Raw genomic sequence first — 24557 nt, forward strand, 5'->3', positions numbered from 1 at the left:
GACAGCCAATCACAGCACGGGACCAGGGGTCTCCACGGTGATGGATGAGAGTGCGTATGTAGCTGTGTGTGCGTGTGTGTGTGTGTGTGCGTGTGTGTGTGTGTGTGTGTGTGTGTGTGTGTGTGTGTGTGTGTGTGTGTGTGCGTGCGTGCGTGCGTGTGTGTGTGTGTGTGTGTGTGTGTGTGTGTGTGCATGCGTGCGTGCGTGTGTGTGTGTGTGTGTGTGTGTGTGTGTGTGTGTGTGTGTGTGTGTGTGTGTGTGTGTGTGTGTGTGTGTGTGTGTGTGTGTGTGTGTGTGTGTGTGTGTGTGTGTGTGTAGATAAGGACAAGTTGACCCTGCCACCTGGATCCCAGTCCCTCGGCGGACGGACTGATAGTAAACCACAGATGTAGCGGACAGATCTGTCAACCGTCTCCTGCCGTCGGAAATAGACGCGACGCGGTCGCTTTTAATGTAATTTCTCGATGAAGTGCTGTTCCGTTATCTGCCACCAGGAGGCGGAAAGCCTGACAGAGTGTCGTGATGCTGTGTTTGCCGGATCGCAGCGTTGATGGGATAGCCACACTGCGTTCAGAAAGAGGTCTCCAAAGGCATAGGCCGTGACGGAAAATATTTATATAGATTTGACACGCGTGACTAATGACGATTCTCTAGGCTCTTTGAAAATGTAGGGGAGTGTGACAGATCTGTCTGCTGGTCTGCTCTGCGTTGTGCTCTTTAGGCCCGACGGGCCTGACGTCATGGACCACAGGAGAGGAGGATACCCGTCTGGCCTCGGCATTAGCGGCCATTTATTGTAGATTCTGTACAAGTGGTTGGCAAACCTGTACAAAATGGTTGGCAAACCAACAAATGGAAACAGCATCAAATGACTTACTAGCAGTCCACAGTCTGTCGAACAAAAGGAACAACGAATGACTGTAGCTAACTGAGAATTTCACTGACACCAATTGTCTTCTTCAAAGATTGGGTTGGATATTGATAATGAAATTTGCTTTGACAGTGCAAGGGTGGCGCAAAAATTCAATGATTTATTTTTTTCACTACAGTGGCATCAACAAGTTACCCGAACCCCAGTGATGTACCTGCACGCGTTCAATGAACGATCGTTCGTGAACGCGTTCGTATTTTGGGGCGGACGTGAACCGAACGTACTGTATTTCCGCTAGATGAACGTAATTGAGAACGCGTTCATTCTCAGCGCTGTATAACGTCGTTCAAAAGTGCGTTCATTCTCGGCGCTGTATTATAACGGCGTTCAAAAGTGTGCCAGATTTCATATGCCTTTGTGCCGAAAACCCGGTTAAAACACACTGTAAACAGGCTTCAAAATAATGCGGAAAACCACCCAATCTGGCAACCGCAAGCTGCCTGTCACCCCTGGCTGTCGCACAAAAATATACGTCATCAGACTCCTCACAACAAGAACAATGTGGAACCGCGGAACCGGGTAGTATAGCAGCAGCGCTCGCTCAGTGTCAAACTCTATGGCGTCGGCGTATGAGCATTTAAAATAGTTTTAGTTAAAGTCAGTAAATGTTTTGCACTTGGAATATTGAACTTTGAGGTACAACCTTGGTTTCATACCTCAGCCTGGTTCCTACCTCGTGTTGTGTTAGTACAGAGTTATGTCGGGATTGTCGGCACATGTTTATATGTTTGCACAATGACTACTTTCACTTTTGGTACTTTAAGTATATTTAGATTATTATACTTAATAAAGACCATTCAAGCAGCACGTTTTTCCTCATGTTTTTGAAAATATACTGTAGAGATGAAAGCTGCAGCTGCTACTAGTGTGGACTGAATGGGCGGCAGCAAAGCGTTATGGAAATGCCAGGATTCCTTCAAATTACAACCAGTGGACATGGCTCTGGTAGTAAAAACGATCAATACCCTAGGCAAGGACAAAGCTACTGGAATAGACGGCTTACCAGTGAGTTTTATTAGATTAGTGAACCTCTAACACATATCATCAACCTATCACTGAAACAGGGTATTGTACCTGACGACTTAAAATGTGCTCGAGTGGTTCCACTGCACAAAAGAGGAGATAGGACAAACAACGGAAACTATCGTCCAGTTTCTATTCTCAGTGTCATCTCCAAAGTTCTTGAGAAGGTCATATTTAATCAAATATCAGATTTTCTTAACCAGACAGATCTCCTTTATCAATTCCAGTCTGGCTTTCGCCCTGGGTATTCTACGGATGCTTGCCTGATTGATCTCACTGACCATATTCGAACCCAGATGGACTGTGGCAAATTAACTGGCATGGTACTGATTGACCTGCAGAAAGCGTTTGATACTGTTGACCATCAGATCCTGCTTGAGAAGCTCAAAGCCTGTGGGATGGACGATGGGTCGGTGAGATGGTTCAGGTTGTACCTGTCTGGGAGGACCCAGGTTGTGAACATAAATGGTGTCGCATCTTCATATAATGAAATAACATGTGGGGTGCCGCAAGGTAGCATCCTTGCTCCATTGCTCTTTTCATTATATGTCAATGACATGGTGTCTGCAGTATCCTGCAGACTCCTACTGTATGCTGATGACTCAGCACTTCTGGTGTCTGAAGACGACACAGTAGAAATTCAAGCCGGTCTCAGTAGGGAGCTGGAAAAGCCTTCACAAATGGTTAGTTGACAACAGATTATCGATTCACCTTGGAAAAACTGAGTCAATTCTATTCAGCTCAAAACATAAATTAAAGGAATGTTCCCGACTTGAGATCAGCTGTAATGGCTTCAGTGTCGAGTCTAGAGACTGTGTTAAATACCTAGGTGCAGACCTCGACCAAACACTCTCAGGGAAAACAATGGCCCTGAATGTGATCCAAAAAGTTAACACAATTTGACATTTTTGCACCGAAAAAAGAGGTTCTTATCACTGGAAACTATGAAATTGCTTGCCAACTGCACGATCCTCAGCCAATATGATTATGCATGTGCGTACTGGTATAGTGGTGTTACAGTGGAAAGTAAACACAGGCTACAAACCAGCCGAAATAAGACCATAGGATTGGTCCTAAATCTGCCACCTCGAACCCATATTGAGCCATGTCACTTCAATGAGGTGGGATGGCTCCCTGTGGAGCAGAGGGTCTCCTTTCTGAAACTGGGACATATGTATGTATAGAATGATGAATGGATCTGCCCCCAGTTATTTATTTATGCTCTCGCATTGTCCTGCGTGGCCAGGTCCTCGGACGACAGTTACGGTCTGGACAGCTCTCAGTTTATGAGCCTAGAAAGGGTTCCTATTCACAGAATGGCTTTCTGTCGACAGCCTGCCGGCTGTGGAACTCTCTGCCCAGGGCCGTCCAAACCTCCCCCACTATTGCTGTCTTCAAGAGGGGTGTGGGGCAACGTCTGCAACAACAGGTGCTTGGCCACCACTCTTGAAGAACAGGGACATGACGGCGCTGTAATGAGGCTCTTTCAGAAAATGGTGTTGTCTATTATCTACTTGTTTTATCTATCTTATCTTCTTAACTCTCTCTTTGTGATTTATTGCATTCTTCTTGGGACCATGTTGGAAACAAGTCGACAGACTTTCACATGTTATCCTTGTACCCCTTGTTTTTATACTTTTGTATAAATTGTATGTACTAAATAAAAATCAATCAATCAATCAATCAATCATACCAAAGTTGACCAAACCACATTACGTTAACATTCATCATTCGTTGGAATCAAATGACTATTCTTATTATATACAATAAATGCGTTGTACTCTGAACGAGTGACAAGCGTACCGCTTAGTTTGGCGTGTGGCGCGGACTAAGGTTTAACCGGAACTGCAAAACTCCACACAGGGAGCTCTTAAAGTGACAGTACATTATTTGGTAGAAAGAAACCATAAAATAATCACACAAAACAGTGTTCATAAACACCAGGATTTGGTGACATTTCAAATACACAGAAATAAAATACAAGGTTCATTTAACACTTAGGAGCAGCCCAGATGAATTACTTTCCAAAAATGATTACTAATATTTCCCATAAGGAAGATACAAGATCATCATTAGATATTATTTCACAAACCCTAACATGTCCATGCAGGGCCGCCTCAGGGGGTGTGCGAGCAGTGCGGTCGCACAGGGCCTCGCGGGAAGGGGGGCCTCGCAAAAAAAAATAAAAAAAAAAAATACATTAATTTTTTTTATAGTTTTTAAATTTTTTTTAAAAAAAATTGCGAGGCCCCCCTTCCCGCGAGGCCCTTTTTCATCACAGACCTAAAATCTAGTTTTGCTTATATGCTTATATATTTCACATTAGACACGTTTGTAGAATGTGTCTGACTTCCTGCCTCTGCGGCTCTGCAGACTGCAGTTTTCCGGTTTCTGCGGATTTGCTGCTCTACAGATTTTAGGATAGTGTTTCCGGCCCGTCCGCCGACCGCCGTAATACCAAATAGAAGAAGAAGACACACGAGGTAGATAATTCAGCGCTATTCAGAGGAGCGAGGCGAGTGGATGTCTTTTCAAAAGAAGGAGAAGAGAACTTGTGAGCAGATAAATCTGTTAGGCAGCAATACGCCGAAAGGTGTCCAGTCTGCTGGAAAGTACTCGAAGAAGAAGAAGAAGAAATTACACCGTGGGCCAAGAAAGTCTCCTTCCAACTTTACCATTGGCGCCGCGTTGATACTGCGTTATGGTGAGTCAACCTATGATTATATTCCCGCCGTGGACCTGACCTATCTCTCTTTCTCTCTCTCTGGAGCCAAACTGGTCGACTAGCTAATATAGTACTACTAGTAGCTAACGGTGTGTGCCTGGTGAGAGCACCTGGCTGTATGTAGCCGCATAGCTTGCAGAACGCAGAAGCAAGCTATGCGGCTACATACAGCCAGGTGCCTGATTGAGCTAACTGTTAGCCAGTTAGCTGTTTAGCGTCAGCTGGGAACGTTCGTTTGATGCTATCAGTTAGCCTTGAGAATAGCAGGCCCTGGCACTCTGACTACGACATCATCTTTGACAGAAGATGTAGTCGGGCCTGCACCATGACAAGGCTCTGGCCATAGCTTATTTGTCCCGACAGCGAGAGGCCTTTCGTCAACGCGGAGACCTGTGTTGCGGCCTTTCGCCCGGCGTTCCTCGTGCAGGTAAGATGTCATGACATTACCCCACTCTTCCTTCCTTCCCCTCCCGAATGTTTTGTTAATAACTTTTTTTTTTCCAGGCAAAACATATGCTACTTCACAACATTTGGAGATACGACATGTGCTGTGTGTGAATGGTCGTTTGTGTAGCTTGGGTAGCGTTGGGCCGTTGGCCAAAGCTGTGTGTGGCCTGGTGTCACAGTACCTGGCTAGCCTATTTAGCTGATGTCGGCCATTGGCTCCTTGCTGCTTTGGTTTCTCTGGTATAGACCCTCTTCTTGTTGGATTTAAGTGTTGATCTTTGTCTTTTTGGATCTCTCATACATGCTCTAGTCTCTCTCTAACACACACACACATGACAAACACACATGTTCTCTCTCTCTCTCTCTCTCTCTCTCTCTCTTTCTAACACACACAGTCTGCCTATGGCGGCCTTTCTCGATGGCTAGGCTGTGCTCAAGGATCTTCAGTCACAGTGCTCAGGTATTCTGCCACTGTGTACCAGTGGCGTCGTTAGCCCTGGGCTTCCGGGGCTTTAGCCCCGGATGTTTTTCTCCTAGCCCCGGATCTAAAAAAAAAAAAATTTTTACATTTTTTTTTTTTTTACTTTTTTTTTTTTTTTTTTTTTTATGTCAGCATCCCCATTGTCTTTGCTGAATGTTTGTTAGTGTTTGGTATTTTTTGTTGGTTTTTAGTACTTTTAAACATTTTTAGTAAGTAGTTTTCATTTGATCCTATAATTTTTCATTCACCGATTTGTGGACTTTTTTTTTAGTGTTCTGAAAGGCGCCTTATAAATCAAATGCATTATTATTATTATTATTATTATTATTATTATTATTATTATTATTATTATTATTATTATTATTATTATTATTATTATTATTATTATTATTATTATTATTATTATTATTATTATTATTATTATTATTATTATTATTATTATTATTATTATTATTATTATTATTATTATTATTATTATTATTATTATTATTATCATCATCATCCAGGAGGGAAAAGACACTTTGGATAGTAGGGACTGCATCTCTGCCTGTCCTGACCAGGAAACACTTTGCAACTGTGATCTCCTCTGGCAATAGTTGGATATTGTAATGTGTGGCGAGGGGTTGCAGCAATTCCACTGAGAGAAACTGGTCTGAGGCTGGATAACATGCCTGTATGCCTCTCATAAGTTGTTATCCAACTCATGAGAACCTGCTCTCAAGCTCTGGATAGAACAGTCTCTGTCTCAGCTGATCTCCTGAGCTGAGGTCTGAGCTTGTGCCACAAGATGCCATTACATATGGCCTTTGTCCTGTCATACATGTCCACTGCCATCTCTGAGGTGCGATAACCTTTGAGTGTGTCCTGCACTGTGCTTTTAAATAGTACAGATAGGTATTGAAGATGTGCACTTTAACACAGCAGCACCTGGAGCCTCCATACCCATGTCCAGTGTCCACTGACAAAGACATGCTCATGATACTGTGATAAACTATAATAAGCTTTAATCGAACCCTGGTTCATTTCCTCGGATAGTCCGGTTGGTTTGGGGTGGTGTGAAAGCTCATTCACTCTTGCAAGTGAACCCTGCATTTGAGATGTGAATGCAAAGCGGACCAAAGGCAGAAAAATACCCAAAAATCTAATATCTTTTTTATGAGACTTTTTTTTTCGATTGCTTAAGCATGATTTTTAAAACGGGGCCCGGTGTTTCAAAACACACAATTAGCACAACCACACACACAATTATCAGAACACCTCAGATCCTTTGCTAAATTAAACACTTGTCAAAACCATACACTAATTTAAAAAAACTACATTTTGTTACTATATGAAACACACGTTTTATATGACTTAATTCTGTTTGAACCAGTTACTCACACTGCTGTGCTTAACCTAAAACACATTTAGCTATTCTACTTCTCAGTGATTAGAGTACTGTAAGTGAAGTACGCAGAGAATGTGCAAATATACAATAAATTCACCAAACACTATACACAAGACCAATGCTGTAGACTGATGAAAATATTATTTATTTATCTACATATAACCAAATCAATGATGCAGACTGCTGGAAAAAAAAACATTTTCTCTCCATATACCCAAATCAATGATGCAGACTGATGAAAATATAAATTTTCTCGCCATATAACCAAATCAGTCAACATTTCAACATGGAGAATCACAACAAAACATGTCCCAGTTTTCATGCTACTATGTGCATAACACTGTAAGCTCAGCAAATATCAGACAAACATAAAATACTGTATCCAGTAGGCCTACAGGTTAAAATTACAGTAAAACAAAAACAATTTTGAAAAAATTTAAATAGAGTACAGAAAATACTAGACATTATCTCTTTGCCTAGCTGGATCTGGCAAGATACTTTTTTGCTCTGTGTATTGTTTTGCAAAAAGTGTGAGGCTGACATTGTGCTTATAGAGGTGCAAATCTGGGCCTATGTTTTGCTCCTTGAGTGTAATGTTTTGATAATTGTGTAATACTTTTGATTTGAGTGTTTATGCAATTGAAGAAAACTGTAAAGACTAGAGATTAACTGTTTATTTCTTTTGTACATAGGCTGTGCATATGTTTGTTTGTTTGTTTATTTGCTTATGTGTATGATTCTCAACTGTTTTTATTTTGTTATTGGTGTATATGTGTGTATGTATGTACAGTATATGTATATATATATATGTGTATATATGTATATTTGTACTCCTGTTGGGGCCTCTTGGACCAGATCAATGTTTTATCTGGCTAAATAAAGGTTAAATAAATAAATAAGAAACTGATGATTTGGTCCTGTTAACTTTGAATTTTCTATGGGGACTGCCCAGATCCCTCTCATGGACATGGACCTCACTTTGAGAACCTCTAATGATTCTAGTTCTTCAGTATTCATCTCTAATTACTCTAAAATTGCGTATTACTGTGTTTAAAAAAAAAAAAGAAAAAAAAAAAAAAGGGGGGGGGGGGTAACCCCCCTCCACCCCCCTGGGCTGAAGCCCCCAATGTTTTCTAACCCTAAAAACGCCCCTGCTGTGTACTCTCTGTTTAGGGCCAAATAGCATTTCAATTTTTTTCCAATGTGTCTCTCTCTCTCTCTCTCTCTCTCTCTCTCTTGGATTTAAGTGTTGATCTTTGTCCTTTTGAATCTCTCATACATGCTCTAGTCTCTCTCTAACACACACACACATGACACACACACACATATATATATGGGGGGGGGGCCTCGCGTTAAATCTCGCACAGGGCCTCGCATTTCTCCCAGGCGGCCCTGTGTCCATGTCCCAAATATTAATTTATCCCTAAGTCCGCCCATTTTCTTCACATGGATTGTGGGCCAACATCAACGGGTGCTGTGTGAAAGTATTGGCTGATTGGTGGAATCCATCGCTCATCAGGGCTGCGCCTCTCATAATGTGTTAAACAGTCTTACTATTTATTGTTCATTGGGATTCCATTGATTGTATTGATTAGGCTAACTAAAGTGGAGGACGAGGATTTACATTTTTCTCTCTGAGCAATCTTCCAATTACTTGGGTATGTAGGTGAATTTTCTCCAAATATGGCTAGGGGTTAAGATTGCTCCACTTCTGCGAGGTCCATTTCCATGTCCTTGGTATCTAGGGACATCTATGGATCTCAGGGAATGTATTCCCAGTGTCAGAAATGTTGTGTCTGTTACTAGGCTTGAGTAAATTGTAATGAACCAAAGGAGAATATAATTTATTATTCTTCTTCTTTTCCCCATCTTTGATGGTGAATAATACCATGCTAACATTGACCAGACATGAACAATTCCCACTGAGCTCATTCAGCACCTTCTTGTGCCGTGTACAAATCTAAGCAAATTAATAAAGGACAGATTATTCACAGAGGGTTTTGTAGATAGAGTACAGCATTTTGCCATTCGAACACATGCAATTTGAAATATGAATATAGAATATCAGGCCTATAAGTTCAAAATAGACAAGTTTTAAATAGACAATAATAAAAAGAGTAAGATAAAATAGAGGAATGAGAGATATAAAACGCTGTTTGCTCGTAGGGTGACCAGATCCCAATAAACCAAATGTGGGACAAAGGGTATGTTTGGTGGACTGTCCCTGTCCTCCTTCAAGGCTCACCCACCACTGTCCTCATTAAAATGACCACAAGCCTAATATGTTTTGCCCTTATTAATTTTTTTAATCTTCCTTCTAATGGGTGTTAAGTACTCAAAATAAATAAAATTACCACCCAAACTTACAATCACTTATGATTATAGGTCCGGACCCCCAGTCTTATCGCACACATGCACACGCACGCACGCACGCACGCACGCACGCACGCACGCACGCACGCACGCACACACACACACACACACACACACACACACACACACACACGCACAGATAATGACCACCCAGACTAACCAAGTAACTCACCAAAGCAACCCACATGTCCAGGGATTCACACTGGCACCGCAGTGTTGGTTGGAAAGCTCAACAAACAGAGAGCAGGAACAGTAATGGCTAAATAAGTACAGAATACGATTATATTCCACCTGCACTGATTTTTATTCGATTTCAATCTAAACCGTTTTGGGATTGTTTTCCCCTTTTCAAATTTGGCCCAAGCCGCCTTCTCTGGTGCCGAGCAGCGGAGATAATCATGCGGGGCATGCAAGTCTCAATTTGCGTGACGCGTGAAAAGAGACCGAAATGCTGTACATCGCGTGCAACGCGTGACGTCTGGCCACCCTATTTGCTCATTATCCATAAATGCCTGTCTGTGTCACCCCCTCATTCCACCTGCCTAAACCACACGCAGTATTCCCATTATGCCAGAACACGGCCACAGAATCGCATGCTGTGTGCCACATCTGTGGAAGGGCAACTCCTGGCAACGATACACCAGATTATCCGGAGTTTGAAAGAGGCTAGAGAGACAGACAGACAGACAGACAGACAGACAGACAGACAGACAGACAGACAGACAGACAGACAGACAGACAGACAGACAGACAGACAGACACACAGACAGACAGACAGACATACAGACAGACCAGACAGACAGACAGACAGACAGACAGACAGACAGACAGACAGACAGACAGACAGACAGACAGACAGACATACAGACAGACAGACAGACAGACAGACAGACAGACAGACAGACAGACAGACAGACAGACAGACAGACAGACAGACAGACAGACAGACAGACAGACAGACAGACAGACAGACAGACAGACAGACAGACATAGATTATTACTATACTGTATATACAATTATCATTATTATTATTATACTGCACCATTAAACACAGATAGAAAGGAACCATAAGCCTGGGGTTGACGCACGGCCAGTTTATTAACACATCGTTAATAAATACAGTCAGTCATCAGTCTCCCCAGTTAGTGGCTATAGATTAATACATTTTAGAGGAAGTGGCAATAATCGAAGAATCTGGATGAAACCATCGCTTTATCCGTCTGATACGGACATCATTTTGAACCCCTCTTGGTCCCTCTATGAGCCTGTGTGCGTTGCCCTGACGTGAGGGACTCTGCGTGCGTCAGACCCAGGCCCCTCCATAGACCAGACCGTCTCATCTGACACAAGGTCTCCTCCTCAGACTGACTTGTGAAAAGGAATCAGAAGAATCATACTGTAGCTGTGGATATACACTCATTATACCACGGCTGTGAACCAATCGGATTGCTCGATTTGAGCTCCCCGTTTTATAACAGATGAAGAAGTAATGAATAATAAATAGAGCTTTACCGCATTTTGAGGTGATGATATGTGAGTTTTTTTTAACCCTTTCACTGCCACACGACAGAAGGTTAACCCTTTACTATCACACGACCGACGGCGATGCGCCATCATTAGCATCATTAGCTCCGCATCCGCGGAGCTAATGATGCTAATGATGGGGCATCGCCGTCGGTTGTGTGATAGCAAAGGGCTAACCTTCTGTATCGTCACAGTGAAAGGGTTCACCGGCTGTCGTGTGGCAGTGAAAGGGTTTTTAAAGATGTTTACAACGAAGAACGATCTACGCGAGTGAGTTGCCATGGTAGCTGAGGACTGTGTGGCTGCCATGGTGACCAAGGCCCCCCGTGCGTATATATATAAGGGCTCGGGTCTCTTGTTAGTGTTGTTGTTGTTAGTGGCCGGTCGTCTAGAGATGGCGGGCACGGGTGGGCACAGACTCCGAGTCGAGTCGAGTCATTTATTTATAAAGCACGTTTATTAAAAACTCAAGAGCCGACCAATCAAGTGCTGTACAATCGGAGCATAAAATGTCATACTATTACATACAAAAATACAAAAAGGCACAGCAGGACAAGACAGTACATTCAGAGAATAGGCCAACATTAGGCGGATAGGGAAGCACAGAGTACAGTGTAGCACACAGGGGACAGAGGAGCACAGAGTACAGTGCAGCACACAGGGGACAGAGGAGCACAAAGTACAGTGTAGCACACATGGGACAGAGGAGCACAAAGTACAGTGTAGCACACAGGGGACAGAGGAGCACAAAGTACAGTGTAGCACACATGGGACAGAGGAGCACAGAGTACAGTGTAGCACACATGGGACAGAGGAGCACAAGGTACAGTGTAGCACACAGGGGACAGAGGAGCACAAAGTACAGTGTAGCACACAGGGGACAGAGGAGCACAAAGTACAGTGTAGCACACAGGGGACAGAGGAGCACAGAGTACAGTGTAGCACACAGGGGACAGAGGAGCACAGAGTACAGTGTAGCACACAGGGGACAGAGGAGCACAAAGTACAGTGTAGCACACAGGGGACAGAGGAGCACAGAGTACAGTGTAGCACACAGGGGACAGAGGAGCACAAAGTACAGTGTAGCACACAGGGGACAGAGGAGCACAAAGTACAGTGTAGCACACAGGGGACAGAGGAGCACAGAGTACAGTGTAGCACACAGGGGACAGAGGAGCACAGAGTACAGTGTAGCACACAGGGGACAGAGGAACACAGAGTACAGTGTAGCACACAGGGGACAGAGGAGCACAGAGTACAGTGTAGCACACAGGGGACAGAGGAGCACAGAGTACAGTGCAGCACACAGGGGACAGAGGAGCACAGAGTACAGTGTAGCACACATGGGACAGAGGAGGACAGAGTACAGTGTAGCACACAGGGGACAGAGGAGCACAAAGTACAGTGTAGCACACAGGGGACAGAGGAGCACAGAGTACAGTGTAGCACACAGGGGACAGAGGAGCACAAACTACAGTGTAGCACACAGGGGACAGAGGAGCACAGAATACAGTGTAGCACACAGGGGACAAAGGAGCACAGAGTACAGTGTAGCACACAGGGGACAGAGGAGCACAGAGTACAGTGTAGCACACAGGGGACAGAGGAGCACAGAGTACAGTATAGCACACAGGGGACAGAGGAGCACAGAGTACAGTGTAGCACACAGGGGACAGAGGAGCACAGAGTACAGTGTAGCACACAGGGGACAGAGGAGCACAGAGTACAGTGTAGCACACAGGGGACAGAGGAGCACAGAGTACAGTGTAGCACACAGGGGACAGAGGAGCACAGAGTACAGTGTAGCACACAGGGGACAGAGGAGCACAAGGTACAGTGTAGCACACAGGGGACAGAGGAGCACAAGAAGAGATACAAGGGGGAGGGGGCAAGAATCAGGGTTTATTGAAGGCTATGGGGTAAAAGTGGGTTTTTGGACGGGCCTTAACCCTTTCACTGCCACACTACAGAAGGTTACCCCTTAAACGGGTAACCTTCTGTAGTGTGGCAGTGAAAGGGTTAACCTGCTGTTGTTGTGTGGAAGTGAAAGGGTTATAACCTTCTGTGTATCGTCGCAGTGAAAGGGTTAACCGTTTGGGAGCGCGGCAGTGAACGGGTTAAATGTCTCCGGGGGGGGGGGGGGGGGGGGGGCACATCGGAATCTCAGATCGGGAGACTTCTCTTCGAAAGGCCAACGTGCCTTTGAGCAAGGCATCCAAAAACGGCACTGTGGTGATTAACCCCCGTGGTGGTCTCTCTTGTCCCCCCCCCCCCCCCCCCCGCAGAGCTGAGCCGGCGGTCGTGCGGTAACCCCGGCGTGCCCCCCAAGGCCCTGTGGACGGGGCCCAGCCGCCCCTCCGTGCTGGGGGACCGCGTGACGTACAGCTGCGTGGCGGGCTACATGCTGGACGGACACGCCGCCCTGACCTGCGTCAGCAACGCAGACGACACCGCCGTCTGGGACTTCCCCACGCCCATCTGCAGAGGTAGGACACCCCTGACCCCTGACCCCTGACCCCTAACCCTGAAGTATCCACCCCCCTCTGCAGAGGTAGGACACCCCTGACCCCTGACCCCTAACCCTGAAGTATCCACCCCCCTCTGCAGAGGTAGGACACCCCTAACCCCTGACCCCTGACCCTAACCCTGAAGTATCCACGCCCCTCTGCAGAGGTAGGACACCCCTAACCCCTGACCCCTGACCCTGAAGTATCCACGCCCCTCTGCAGAGGTAGGAGATACACACAGGATACCTTTGTTTTCATGTGTGTTTATTTGTGTGTGTGCTTCTTTATTTGTGTGTGTTTGTTTGAAGTGGTGTGAGACAGACAGACTATGTGGATTGTGTGTGCAGCGGTAAATGGTAAATGGTGTATTTATAATATAGCTATTTTTATCCAAAGCGCTTTACAATTTCTTCCTCACGGTTTACCCCGTTCACTCACACATTCACACACAGAATGCAGAGGCGACCGTGCAAGGTGCCAAGGTGTGTGTGTGTGTGTGTGTGTGTGTGTGTGTGTGTGTGTGTGTGTGTGTGTGTGTGTGTGTGTGTGTGTGTGTGTGAGTGACAATAGACAATATAACACTGTATCATAAACAATATAACACTGTATCATATAGACAATATAACACTGTATTATATAGACAATATAACACTGTATCATAAACAATATAACACTGTATTATATAGACAATATAACACTGTATCATAAACAATATAACACTGTATTATATAGACAATATAACACTGTATCATAAACAATATAACACTGTATTATATAGACAATATAACACTGTATCATAAACAATATAACACTGTATCTATAGACAATATAACACTGTATCATACAAAATACAACACTGTATCATATAGACAATATAACACTTTATCATAAACAATATAACACTGTATCATATAGACAATATAACACTGTACATTCTGAGGACAACAGCAGAGAGGGTAGGATCTTTTAACTGAATAATACTGTGTACATCATTTTGAAGTGTGTGACTAAATTGTGTTGTGGAAATTGTTTGTAATTAGTTTCACCCAGCTGACAGAAACTGGAGGTGTGGCCTTTGTGCATGTAGTTAAGTGGGCACTTGTGACAGTTTTTCTGCTTAAATACCAGCTTTTTCTCTGTTGGATTCATTCTGAGGACAACAGCAGAGAGGGTAGGATCTTTTAACTGAATAATACTGTGTACATCATTTTGAAGTGTGTGACTAAATTGTGTTGTGGAAATTGTTTGTAATTAGTTTCAGCCAGCTGACAGAAACTGGAGGTGTGGCCTTTGTGCATGTAGTTAAGTGGGCACTTGTGACCGTTTTTCTGCTTAAATACCAGCTTTTTCTCTGTTGGATTCATTCTGAGGACAACAGCAGAGAGGGTAGGATCTTTTAACTGAATAATACTGTGTACATCATTTTGAAGTGTGTGACTAAATTGTGTTGTGGAAATTGTTTGTAATTAGTTTCACCCAGCTGACAGAAACTGGAGGTGTGGCCTTTGTGCATGTAGTTAAGTGGGCACTTGTGCCAGTTTTTCTGCTTAAATACCAGCTTTTTCTCTGTTGGATTCATTCTGAGGACAACAGCAGAGAGGGTAGGATCTTTTAACTGAATAATACTGTGTACATCATTTTGAAGTGTGTGACTAAATTGTGTTGTGGAAATTGTTTGTAATTAGTTTCACCCAGCTGACAGAAACTGGAGGTGTGGCCTTTTGCTGCAGGTGTCACTCATCAGTAATTAGTGATAGTGATTTAAAGACTTGCTGGCTTAGCGTCAGCGAAGCATCGAGAAACGAAGAGGGACAAAGAGGAGGAGTTTTCCTGGAGTTCTCTGCAGAGGGATCCACCGATCCACCCAGTGCCAAGTACACCATAATCCCATATTTCCCTCCCACTCTGCTATTTCCCTACTATCTCGCTTCCTCCCTACCCCCTTCAACCTCCTCCTACCACTCTTGACACCACAATGTGCCTCATACCTATATCCACAATCTGCTCCTCAAGAACAGAATTAACCCATCCACGCCAGTTTGCTAGCAACCCGGCTAATCTCTCCTACCCTCCTACAGCCACTAATACACCTGTCACAGTACAGGGAGGCTTATGGAATTGTCAATCAGCAGTCAAGAAAGCTGACTTCATTACTGCCTACGCCCATAGTCTAAATCTGCAGCTCCTGGCTCTAACTGAGACCTGGATAACCCCCAATAACTCGTCAACACCTGCAGCATTATCTACAAACTATAACTTCACTCACACACCTCGACCCTCCAGACGGGGTGGAGGCACTGGCCTCATGACATCTCCTTCATGGGCTACAAACCCAACGCAACTCCCAGAACTGTCACTCTCCTCCCTCGAATATCATGCAGTATCTGTCTCTAATCCTTTCAATCTCACCATTGTTACACTCTATCGCCCTCCAGGTCCCCTCGATCACTTCACAGATGAGCTGGACATGCTTCTAAGCTCCTTACCGGAAGATGGTACCCCGCTCCTTCTATTGGGCGACTTCAACCTGCCTGACTCATCTCAGTCGGTCCCAGTGGTCTCCCTCCTACAACAATTTGACCTGACTCCCACTGCCATGCCTCCCACCCACAAAGCAGGCAACTCCTTGGATCTCATATTTTCCCGTAACTCCAGCATCATTAACACCACGGTAACTCCCCTACATGTATCTGACCATTCCTTCATATCCTTCTCACTAACTCTCATGCTTAACCGAAAAGTCTTCACCCCAACTCAAACCGTCTCACTCAGACGCAACCTGCCCTCCCTATCCCCCTCCACCCTCTCCTCTGACATAATATCCGCTCTACCTTTGAGTGACACCTTCTCTGCTTTCCCCACAGAGATGGCAACCTCCACCCTCCTCTCAGCCCTTGCAACCTCCTTCGACAAGCTCTGTCCCCTCGTTGAGAAACCTGCCCGCCGTTCCCCACCCAGTCCATGGCTGACGGATGCAGTGAGAGAACAAAGACAGGTCCTGAGAGCGGCTGAGAGGAAGTATAGAAAGTCACGCCTCACGGCTGACATCGACACATATCACAACCTCTTGTTAACATTCTCCAAAACCATTACTAATGCCAAAGCTTCTTTCTTTCACCATAGGATCGAGGCCTCTGCCAAGAATCTTCGCAAACTGCATGCTACCATGTCCTCCCTCCTCACTCCCCCCCCCACCTCCTCCTCCCTCATCTTTTTCTGCCGAAGACTTTGCGATCTTCTTTGAGGAAAAAGTGGAGAACATCCGCAGCTCCTTCTCCCAACCCCCACCCATTCCAAACGCTGAATCGAGAACCTCATCCTTCACTCTGTCATCTTTCTCTCCCATTACAGAAGCCGAGACCCTGACACTGGTAACGTCGAACCGTCCGACTACATGCCAGCTGGACCAGCTACCCTCCCCACTCCTCCAGACCATAGCACCGGACATCCTCCCATTCCTAACTGCAACCATCAACTCCTCACTCAACTCGGGGGTGGTCCCCACCTCCCTAAAACAAGCCAGAGTCACGCCCCTCATAAAAAAACCAACCCTGAACCCCACCATCATAGCCAACTATCGCCCTGTCTCTCTTCTCTCCTTCCTTTCTAAAACACTTGAACGTGCTGTATCCAACCAACTTACTGCTTATCTCTTACAGAATGACCTCCTAGACCCCAATCAGTCTGGCTTCCGGACTGGCCACTCCACAGAAACGGCCCTCATTGCGGTCACAGAGGCACTTCACTTAGCAAAAGCGAAAGGCCTCTCTTCTGTCCTGATTCTCCTAGATCTATCTGCAGCCTTCGACACAGTCAACCATCAGATCCTCCTCGCGGCCCTCGCAGGAATGGGAGTGGCTGGATCTGCGCTGACATGGCTGACATCATACCTCAATGACCGCTCCTACCAAGTGTCATGGAGAGGGACTCTGTCGGCCACCCGCCCCCTCCGGACGGGTGTCCCCCAGGGCTCGGTCCTAGGACCCCTTCTCTTCTCCCTCTACACTAAATCACTGGGTAACATTGTCACGTCTCATGGCTTCTCATATCATTGTTATGCCGATGATACTCAACTCTTCCTCTCCTTCCCTCCCTCGGATATCCACGTCTCTGAGCGGATCTCGGCCTGTCTGTCCGACATCTCCGCCTGGATGACGACCAACCACCTCAAACTGAACCTAAGCAAAACAGAATTGCTCCACCTGCCGGCCAAATCCTCCCCCCTGACCGACCTCTCCATCACAGTCGAGAATGCAGCTGTGACCGCATCGCCGACCGCCAAGAACCTTGGTGTTGTCCTCGACAACCAGTTGAACTTCTCTGCTCACATCGCAGCGACAACCAGAACCTGCAGATTCCTCCTGAGCAACGTCAGAAGGATACGCCCCTTCCTGACAAAAGAGGCCACCCGGCTCCTCGTCCAATCAACAGTCATCTCCCGCCTCGACTACTGCAACGCACTGCTAGCTGGCCTCCCGGCCACTGCCACCAAGCCTCTTCAACTCATTCAAAATGCAGCGGCCCGCCTGATCTCAAACCTACCGAAGTCGGCCCATGTCACCCCACTTCTTAGGGACCTGCACTGGCTCCCCATTGCTGCACGTATCCGCTTCAAGGCCCTCGACCTAGCATACCGTGCGGCAAAGGGAACCGCTCCCGCCTACCTCCGGTCAATGGTCTCTAACTACACACCCTCAAGACCCCTACGCTCTGCATCTTCTGGCCGCCTCAGATCTACTCCTATCCAAGCTCCCGGAGGGTCATCAAAGAGAAGCCGCCTATTCTCAGTCCTTGCCCCACAATGGTGGAATGAACTACCCATCCCAGTTAGGACAGCCGAATCCCGTCCAATCTTTCGCCGTCGACTAAAGACTCACTTCTTCAACCATTATCTGAAATGATAAAAAAAAAAAAAAATCTAACCCCGACTAACCTTAATGTCATGCACTTGTCCTAATAAACTAACCTACACTGTAACACGCAACACTTTGATGAACATTGTTACTCAGCTGATAGAGTTATACCCTTCTTGCTGTCTTGTCGCACAGAACTTGTAAGTCGCTTTGGATAAAAGCGTCAGCTAAATGACTAAATGTAAATGTAAATGTAAATGTATATAGCAGTATGCTATTCTTTCACATTGTGACTAAACTGATCAAACTCCCACAACAATCTGGCAAATAATAAACACAGACATTCAGAATCACACATACGTGCTCCTGGATGTGTATGTGTGTGTGTGTGTGTGTGTGTGTGTGTGTGTGTGTGTGTGTGTGTGTGTGTGTGTGTGTGTGTGTGTGTGTGTGTGTGTGTGTGTGTGTGTGTGTGTGTGTGTATGTGTGTGTGTGTGTGTGTGTGTGATTCCTTTAGGCGTTCATACCAGCAGTAATAGCTTTCTATCAATTATTCACTCAGCCAATCAAACGGCTCAAAATTACTTTGTGTGTGTGTTTGTTTGTTTGTGTGTGTGTGTGTGTGTGTGTGTGTGTGTGTGTGTGTGTGTGTGTGTGTGTGTGTGTGTGTGTGTGTGTGTGTGTGTGTGTGTGTGTGTGTGTGTGTGTGTGTGTGTGTGTGTGTGTGTGTGTGTGTGTGTGTGTGTGTGTGTGTGTGTGTGTGTGTGTGTGTGTGTGTGTGTGCATGTGTGTGCGCGTGTGTGTCCGCGCTAGGGCTGTCAAAATTGGCCAGAAATTACGTTTGCGTATTCGTTCTGAAAAGAAAACACATACATTTGAATATATTCAAACATGTATTATAATTAAAAAAAGTGTAATTACATAAGATAAGATATTCCTTTATTGATCCCCTTGGGCTAATTTAGGCATCATAGCAGCATGTGCGGGAGGGGTACAGGTATGGGCAGGGTAATAGTAGAAGACATAAACACAGGCAATACAATTATAGTACAGTAGAAAAGTTAAAACAATATAATTAACTCTGAATATATGCACGTGAGCAACACGCCCGTGTTATTGCAGGTCATGTCCAAATGGCTGCTTTTTTATGAGCTTTTTTTTCCCACAAGCTAGGAGCTGTAGAGAAATACCTTATGGACTTCTGAACGGTTCATAAAGGGGTTAATAAGACGTGATGCAGTTACACTTTAATAAGACGTGATGCAGTTACACTTTAATAAGACGTAATAAGATGAAATATTATGTATAATATATGACTATGCACTGCGACGGGAGTGCCACCCCCGCGGGCCGCACCCATCTCCCCCCGGTGCATGCCGGCGACACCCCGCCACCACGAAGAAACCAGCGAATCCCATGCCCCCCCCCCCCCCCCTCCCCCCCTCCCCCCAAACTCCACAGCATAAGATAAGATGGATCTTTATTAATCACGGGTCACAGCAGCCCGGGGGAGCGGGAAGGAGGTACAGGTAATAGAAATGAAATAGAATGAGAAAAATCTGCAATGGGTTCAGTAGTTAAGATGTACCCAGACTCGTCCCCCAGATGGCACTGTTGTAAGACAGGGTCATCGTCCGTTTCAATTCCAATGATCCAGTTTTATGGGAATGCAGAAAACTGAAACACTTTTAGAAAGATGTTCATGACCTGACTGCTAAAGTCTTGGAACCTTCGTTGAACATCACAGCTATACGGTATCTCTTTGGTACACAACTGGATGGGACACTAGATCCCATATCTGTGAAGAGAATTACATTAACATTTAGTCATTTAGCTGAATGCTTTTATCCAAAGCGACTGTATGACAAGTCAGCAGGAAGGGTACAACTCTATCAGCTAACCATGTTCATCAAACAGTGCTGAAACTTGCGTGTTGCAGTGTTCAGTGCAGAGTAGTAGAGATATATTAGTATAGTAGGAAGAGTGCATGGTAGTATAAGACAGTAAGAAGGTTAGTGTTTGTTTTTTTCATTTCAGATATTGATTGAAGAAGTGTGTTTTTAGTTGACGGCGAAAGATTGGTCGGGTTTCGGCTGTCCTAACTGTGGTGGGAAGTGCGTTCCACCATTGTGGGGCAAGGACTGAGAATAGGCGGCTTCTCCTTGATGAACCCTCCTGGAGCTCGGATAGGAGTGGGTCTGAGGCGGCCAGAAGATGTAGAGCGAAGAGGTCTTGAGGGTGTGTAGTTAGAAGATGCAGAGCGTAGGGGTCTTGAGGGTGTGTAGTTAGAAGATGCAGAGCGTAGGGGTCTTGAGGGTGTGTAGTTAGAAGATGCAGAGCGTAGGGGTCTTGAGGGTGTGTAGTTAGAAGATGCAGAGCGGAGGGGTCTTGAGGGTGTGTAGTTAGAAGATGCAGAGCGGAGGGGTCTTGAGGGTGTGTAGTTAGAAGATGCAGAGCGTAGGGGTCTTAAGGGTGTTAGAAGATGCAGAGCGTAGGGGTCTTGAGGGTGTGTAGTTAGAAGATGCAGAGCGTAGGGGTCTTAAGGGTGTGTAGTTAGAAGATGCAGAGCGTAGGGGTCTTGAGGGTGTGTAGTTAGAAGATGTAGAGTGTAGGGGTCTTGAGGGTGTGTAGTTAGAAGATGCAGAGTGTAGGGGTCTTGAGGGTGTGTAGTTAGAAGATGCAGAGTGTAGGGGTCTTGAGGGTGTGTAGTTAGAAGATGCAGAGCGTAGGGGTCTTGAGGGTGTGTAGTTAGAAGATGCAGAGCGTAGGGGTCTTGAGGGTGTGTAGTTAGAAGATGTAGAGCGGATGGGTCTTGAGGGTGTGTAGTTAGAAGATGCAGAGCGTAGGGGTCTTGAGGGTGTGTAGTTAGAAGATGTAGAGCGAAGAGGTCTTGAGGGTGTGTAGTTAGAAGATGTAGAGTGTAGGGGTCTTGAGGGTGTGTAGTTGGAAGATGCAGAGTGTAGGGGTATTGAGGGTGTGTAGTTAGAAGATGCAGAGTGTAGGAGTCTTGAGGGTGTGTAGTTAGAAGATGTAGAGCATAGGGGTCTTGAGGGTGTGTAGTTAGAAGATGTAGAGCGTAGGGGTCTTGATGGTGTAGTTAGAAGATGTAGAGCATAGGGGTCTTGAGGGTGTAGTTAGAAGATGTAGAGCGGAAGGGTCTTGAGGGTGTGTAGTTAGAAGATGCAGAGCGTAGGGGTCTTGATGGTGTGTAGTTAGAAGATGCAGAGCATAGGGGTCTTGAGGGTGTGCAGTTAGAAGATGCAGAGTGTAGGGGTCTTGAGGGTGTGTAGTTAGAAGATGCAGAGCGTAGGGGTCTTGAGGGTGTGTAGTTAGAAGATGCAGAGCGTAGGGGTCTTGAGGGTGTGTAGTTAGAAGATGCAGAGCGTAGGGGTCTTGAGGGTGTGTAGTTAGAAGATGTAGAGTGTAGGGGTCTTGAGGGTGTGTAGTTAGAAGATGTAGAGCGGATGGGTCTTGAGGGTGTGTAGTTAGAAGATGCAGAGCGTAGGGGTCTTGAGGGTGTGTAGTTAGAAGATGTAGAGTGTAGGGGTCTTGAGGGTGTGTAGTTAGAAGATGCAGAGTGTAGGGGTCTTGAGGGTGTGTAGTTAGAAGATGCAGAGTGTAGGGGTCTTGAGGGTATGTAGTTAGAAGATTTAGAGTATAGGGGTCTTGAGGGTGTGTAGTTAGAAGATGTAGAGCGTAGGGGTCTTGATGGTGTAGTTAGAAGATGTAGAGCGTAGGGGTCTTGAGGGTGTAGTTAGAATATGTAGAGCGGAGGGGTCTTGAGGGTGTGTAGTTAGAAGATGCAGAGCGTAGGGGTCTTGAGGGTGTGTAGTTAGAAGATGCAGAGCGTAGGGGTCTTGAGGGTGTGTAGTTAGAAGATGCAGAGCATAGGTGTCTTGAGGGTGTGTAGTTAGAAGATGCAGAGTGTAGGGGTCTTGAGGGTGTGTAGTTAGAAGATGCAGAGCATAGGGGTCTTGAGGGTGTGTAGTTAGAAGATGCAGAGTGTAGGGGTCTTGAGGGTGTGTAGTTAGAAGATGCAGAGAGTAGGGGTCTTGAGGGTGTGTAGTTAGAAGATGTAGAGCGGATGGGTCTTGAGGGTGTGTAGTTAGAAGATGCAGAGCGTAGGGGTCTTGAGGGTGTGTAGTTAGAAGATGTAGAGTGTAGGGGTCTTGAGGGTGTGTAGTTAGAAGATGCAGAGTGTAGGGGTCTTGAGGGTGTGTAGTTAGAAGATGCAGAGTGTAGGGGTCTTGAGGGTGTGTGGTTAGAAGATGCAGAGTGTAGGGGTCTTGAGGGTATGTAGTTAGAAGATTTAGAGCATAGGGGTCTTGAGGGTGTGTAGTTAGAAGATGTAGAGCGTAGGGGTCTTGATGGTGTAGTTAGAAGATGTAGAGCGTAGGGGTCTTGAGGGTGTAGTTAGAATATGTAGAGCGGAGGGGTCTTGAGGGTGTGTAGTTAGAAGATGCAGAGCGTAGGGGTCTTGAGGGTGTGTAGTTAGAAGATGCAGAGCATAGGGGTCTTGAGGGTGTGTAGTTAGAAGATGTAGAGCGTAGGGGTCTTGATGGTGTAGTTAGAAGATGTAGAGCGTAGGGGTCTTGAGGGTGTAGTTAGAATATGTAGAGCGGAGGGGTCTTGAGGGTGTGTAGTTAGAAGATGTAGAGCGGAGGGGTCTTGAGGGTGTGTAGTTAGAAGATGCAGAGCGTAGGGGTCTTGAGGGTGTGTAGTTAGAAGATGTAGAGTGTAGGGGTCTTGAGGGTGTGTAGTTAGAAGATGCAGAGCGTAGGGGTCTTGAGGGTGTGTAGTTAGAAGATGCAGAGCGTAGGGGTCTTGAAGGTGTGTAGTTAGAAGATGTAGAGTGTAGGGGTCTTGAGGGTGTGTAGTTAGAAGATGCAGAGTGTAGGGGTCTTGAGGGTGTGTAGTTAGAAGATGCAGAGTGTAGGGGTCTTGAGGGTGTGTAGTTAGAAGATGTAGAGCGGAGGGGTCTTGAGGGTGTGTAGTTAGAAGATGTAGAGCGGAGGGGTCTTGAGGGTGTGTAGTTAGAAGATGTAGAGCGGAGGGGTCTTGAGGGTGTGTAGTTAGAAGATGTAGAGCGTAGGGGTCTTGAGGGTGTGTAGTTAGAAGATGCAGAGTGTAGGGGTCTTGAGGGTGTGTAGTTAGAAGATGCAGAGCGTAGGGGTCTTGAGGGTGTGTAGTTAGAAGATTCAGAGCGTAGGGGTCTTGAGGGTGTGTAGTTAGAAGATGCAGAGCGTAGGGGTCTTGAGGGTGTGTAGTTAGAAGATGCAGAGCGTAGGGGTCTTGAGGGTGTGTAGTTAGAATATGTAGAGTGTAGGGGTCTTGAGGGTGTGTAGTTAGAAGATGTAGAGTGGATGGGTCTTGAGGGTGTGTAGTTAGAAGATGCAGAGCGTAGGGGTCTTGAGGGTGTGTAGTTAGAAGATGTAGAGTGTAGGGGTCTTGAGGGTGTGTAGTTAGAAGATGCAGAGTGTAGGGGTCTTGAGGGTGTGTAGTTAGAAGATGCAGAGTGTAGGGGTCTTGAGGGTGTGTAGTTAGAAGATGTAGAGTGTAGGGGTCTTGATGGTGTAGTTAGAAGATGTAGAGCGTAGGGGTCTTGAGGGTGTAGTTAGAATATGTAGAGCGGAGGGGTCTTGAGGGTGTGTAGTTAGAAGATGCAGAGCGTAGGGGTCTTGAAGGTGTGTAGTTAGAAGATGCAGAGCGTAGGGGTCTTGAGGGTGTGTAGTTAGAAGATGTAGAGCGTAGGGGTCTTGAGGGTGTGTAGTTAGAAGATGCAGAGTGTAGGGGTCTTGAGGGTGTGTAGTTAGAAGATGCAGAGCGTAGGGGTCTTGAGGGTGTGTAGTTAGAAGATTCAGAGCGTAGGGGTCTTGAGGGTGTGTAGTTAGAAGATGCAGAGCGTAGGGGTCTTGAGGGTGTGTAGTTAGAAGATGCAGAGCGTAGGGGTCTTGAGGGTGTGTAGTTAGAATATGTAGAGTGTAGGGGTCTTGAGGGTGTGTAGTTAGAAGATGTAGAGCGGATGGGTCTTGAGGGTGTGTAGTTAGAAGATGCAGAGCGTAGGGGTCTTGAGGGTGTGTAGTTAGAAGATGTAGAGTGTAGGGGTCTTGAGGGTGTGTAGTTAGAAGATGCAGAGTGTAGGGGTCTTGAGGGTGTGTAGTTAGAAGATGCAGAGTGTAGGGGTCTTGAGGGTGTGTAGTTAGAAGATGTAGAGCGTAGGGGTCTTGATGGTGTAGTTAGAAGATGTAGAGCGTAGGGGTCTTGAGGGTGTGTAGTTAGAAGATGCAGAGCGTAGGGGTCTTGAG

General features: G+C 45.8%; 1 protein-coding gene across 1 annotated transcript in view; it reads left to right on the forward strand.

The window, feature by feature from the left end:
• LOC311226630 (CUB and sushi domain-containing protein 3-like) overlaps positions 1-24557 on the forward strand; it is a gene marked incomplete at both ends in the record, with an annotated part of 799139 nt that overhangs the window by 107743 nt on the left and 666839 nt on the right. Inside the window, one exon of the mRNA XM_084312048.1 lies at positions 13178-13378. Coding sequence (XP_084168174.1) covers positions 13178-13378 — 201 coding nt within the window. The remainder of the gene's footprint in view (positions 1-13177; positions 13379-24557) is intronic.

This window comes from Notolepis coatsorum, assembly GCF_963971535.1.
Source record: "Notolepis coatsorum genome assembly, chromosome: 4".
NCBI lineage: Eukaryota > Metazoa > Chordata > Actinopteri > Aulopiformes > Paralepididae > Notolepis > Notolepis coatsorum.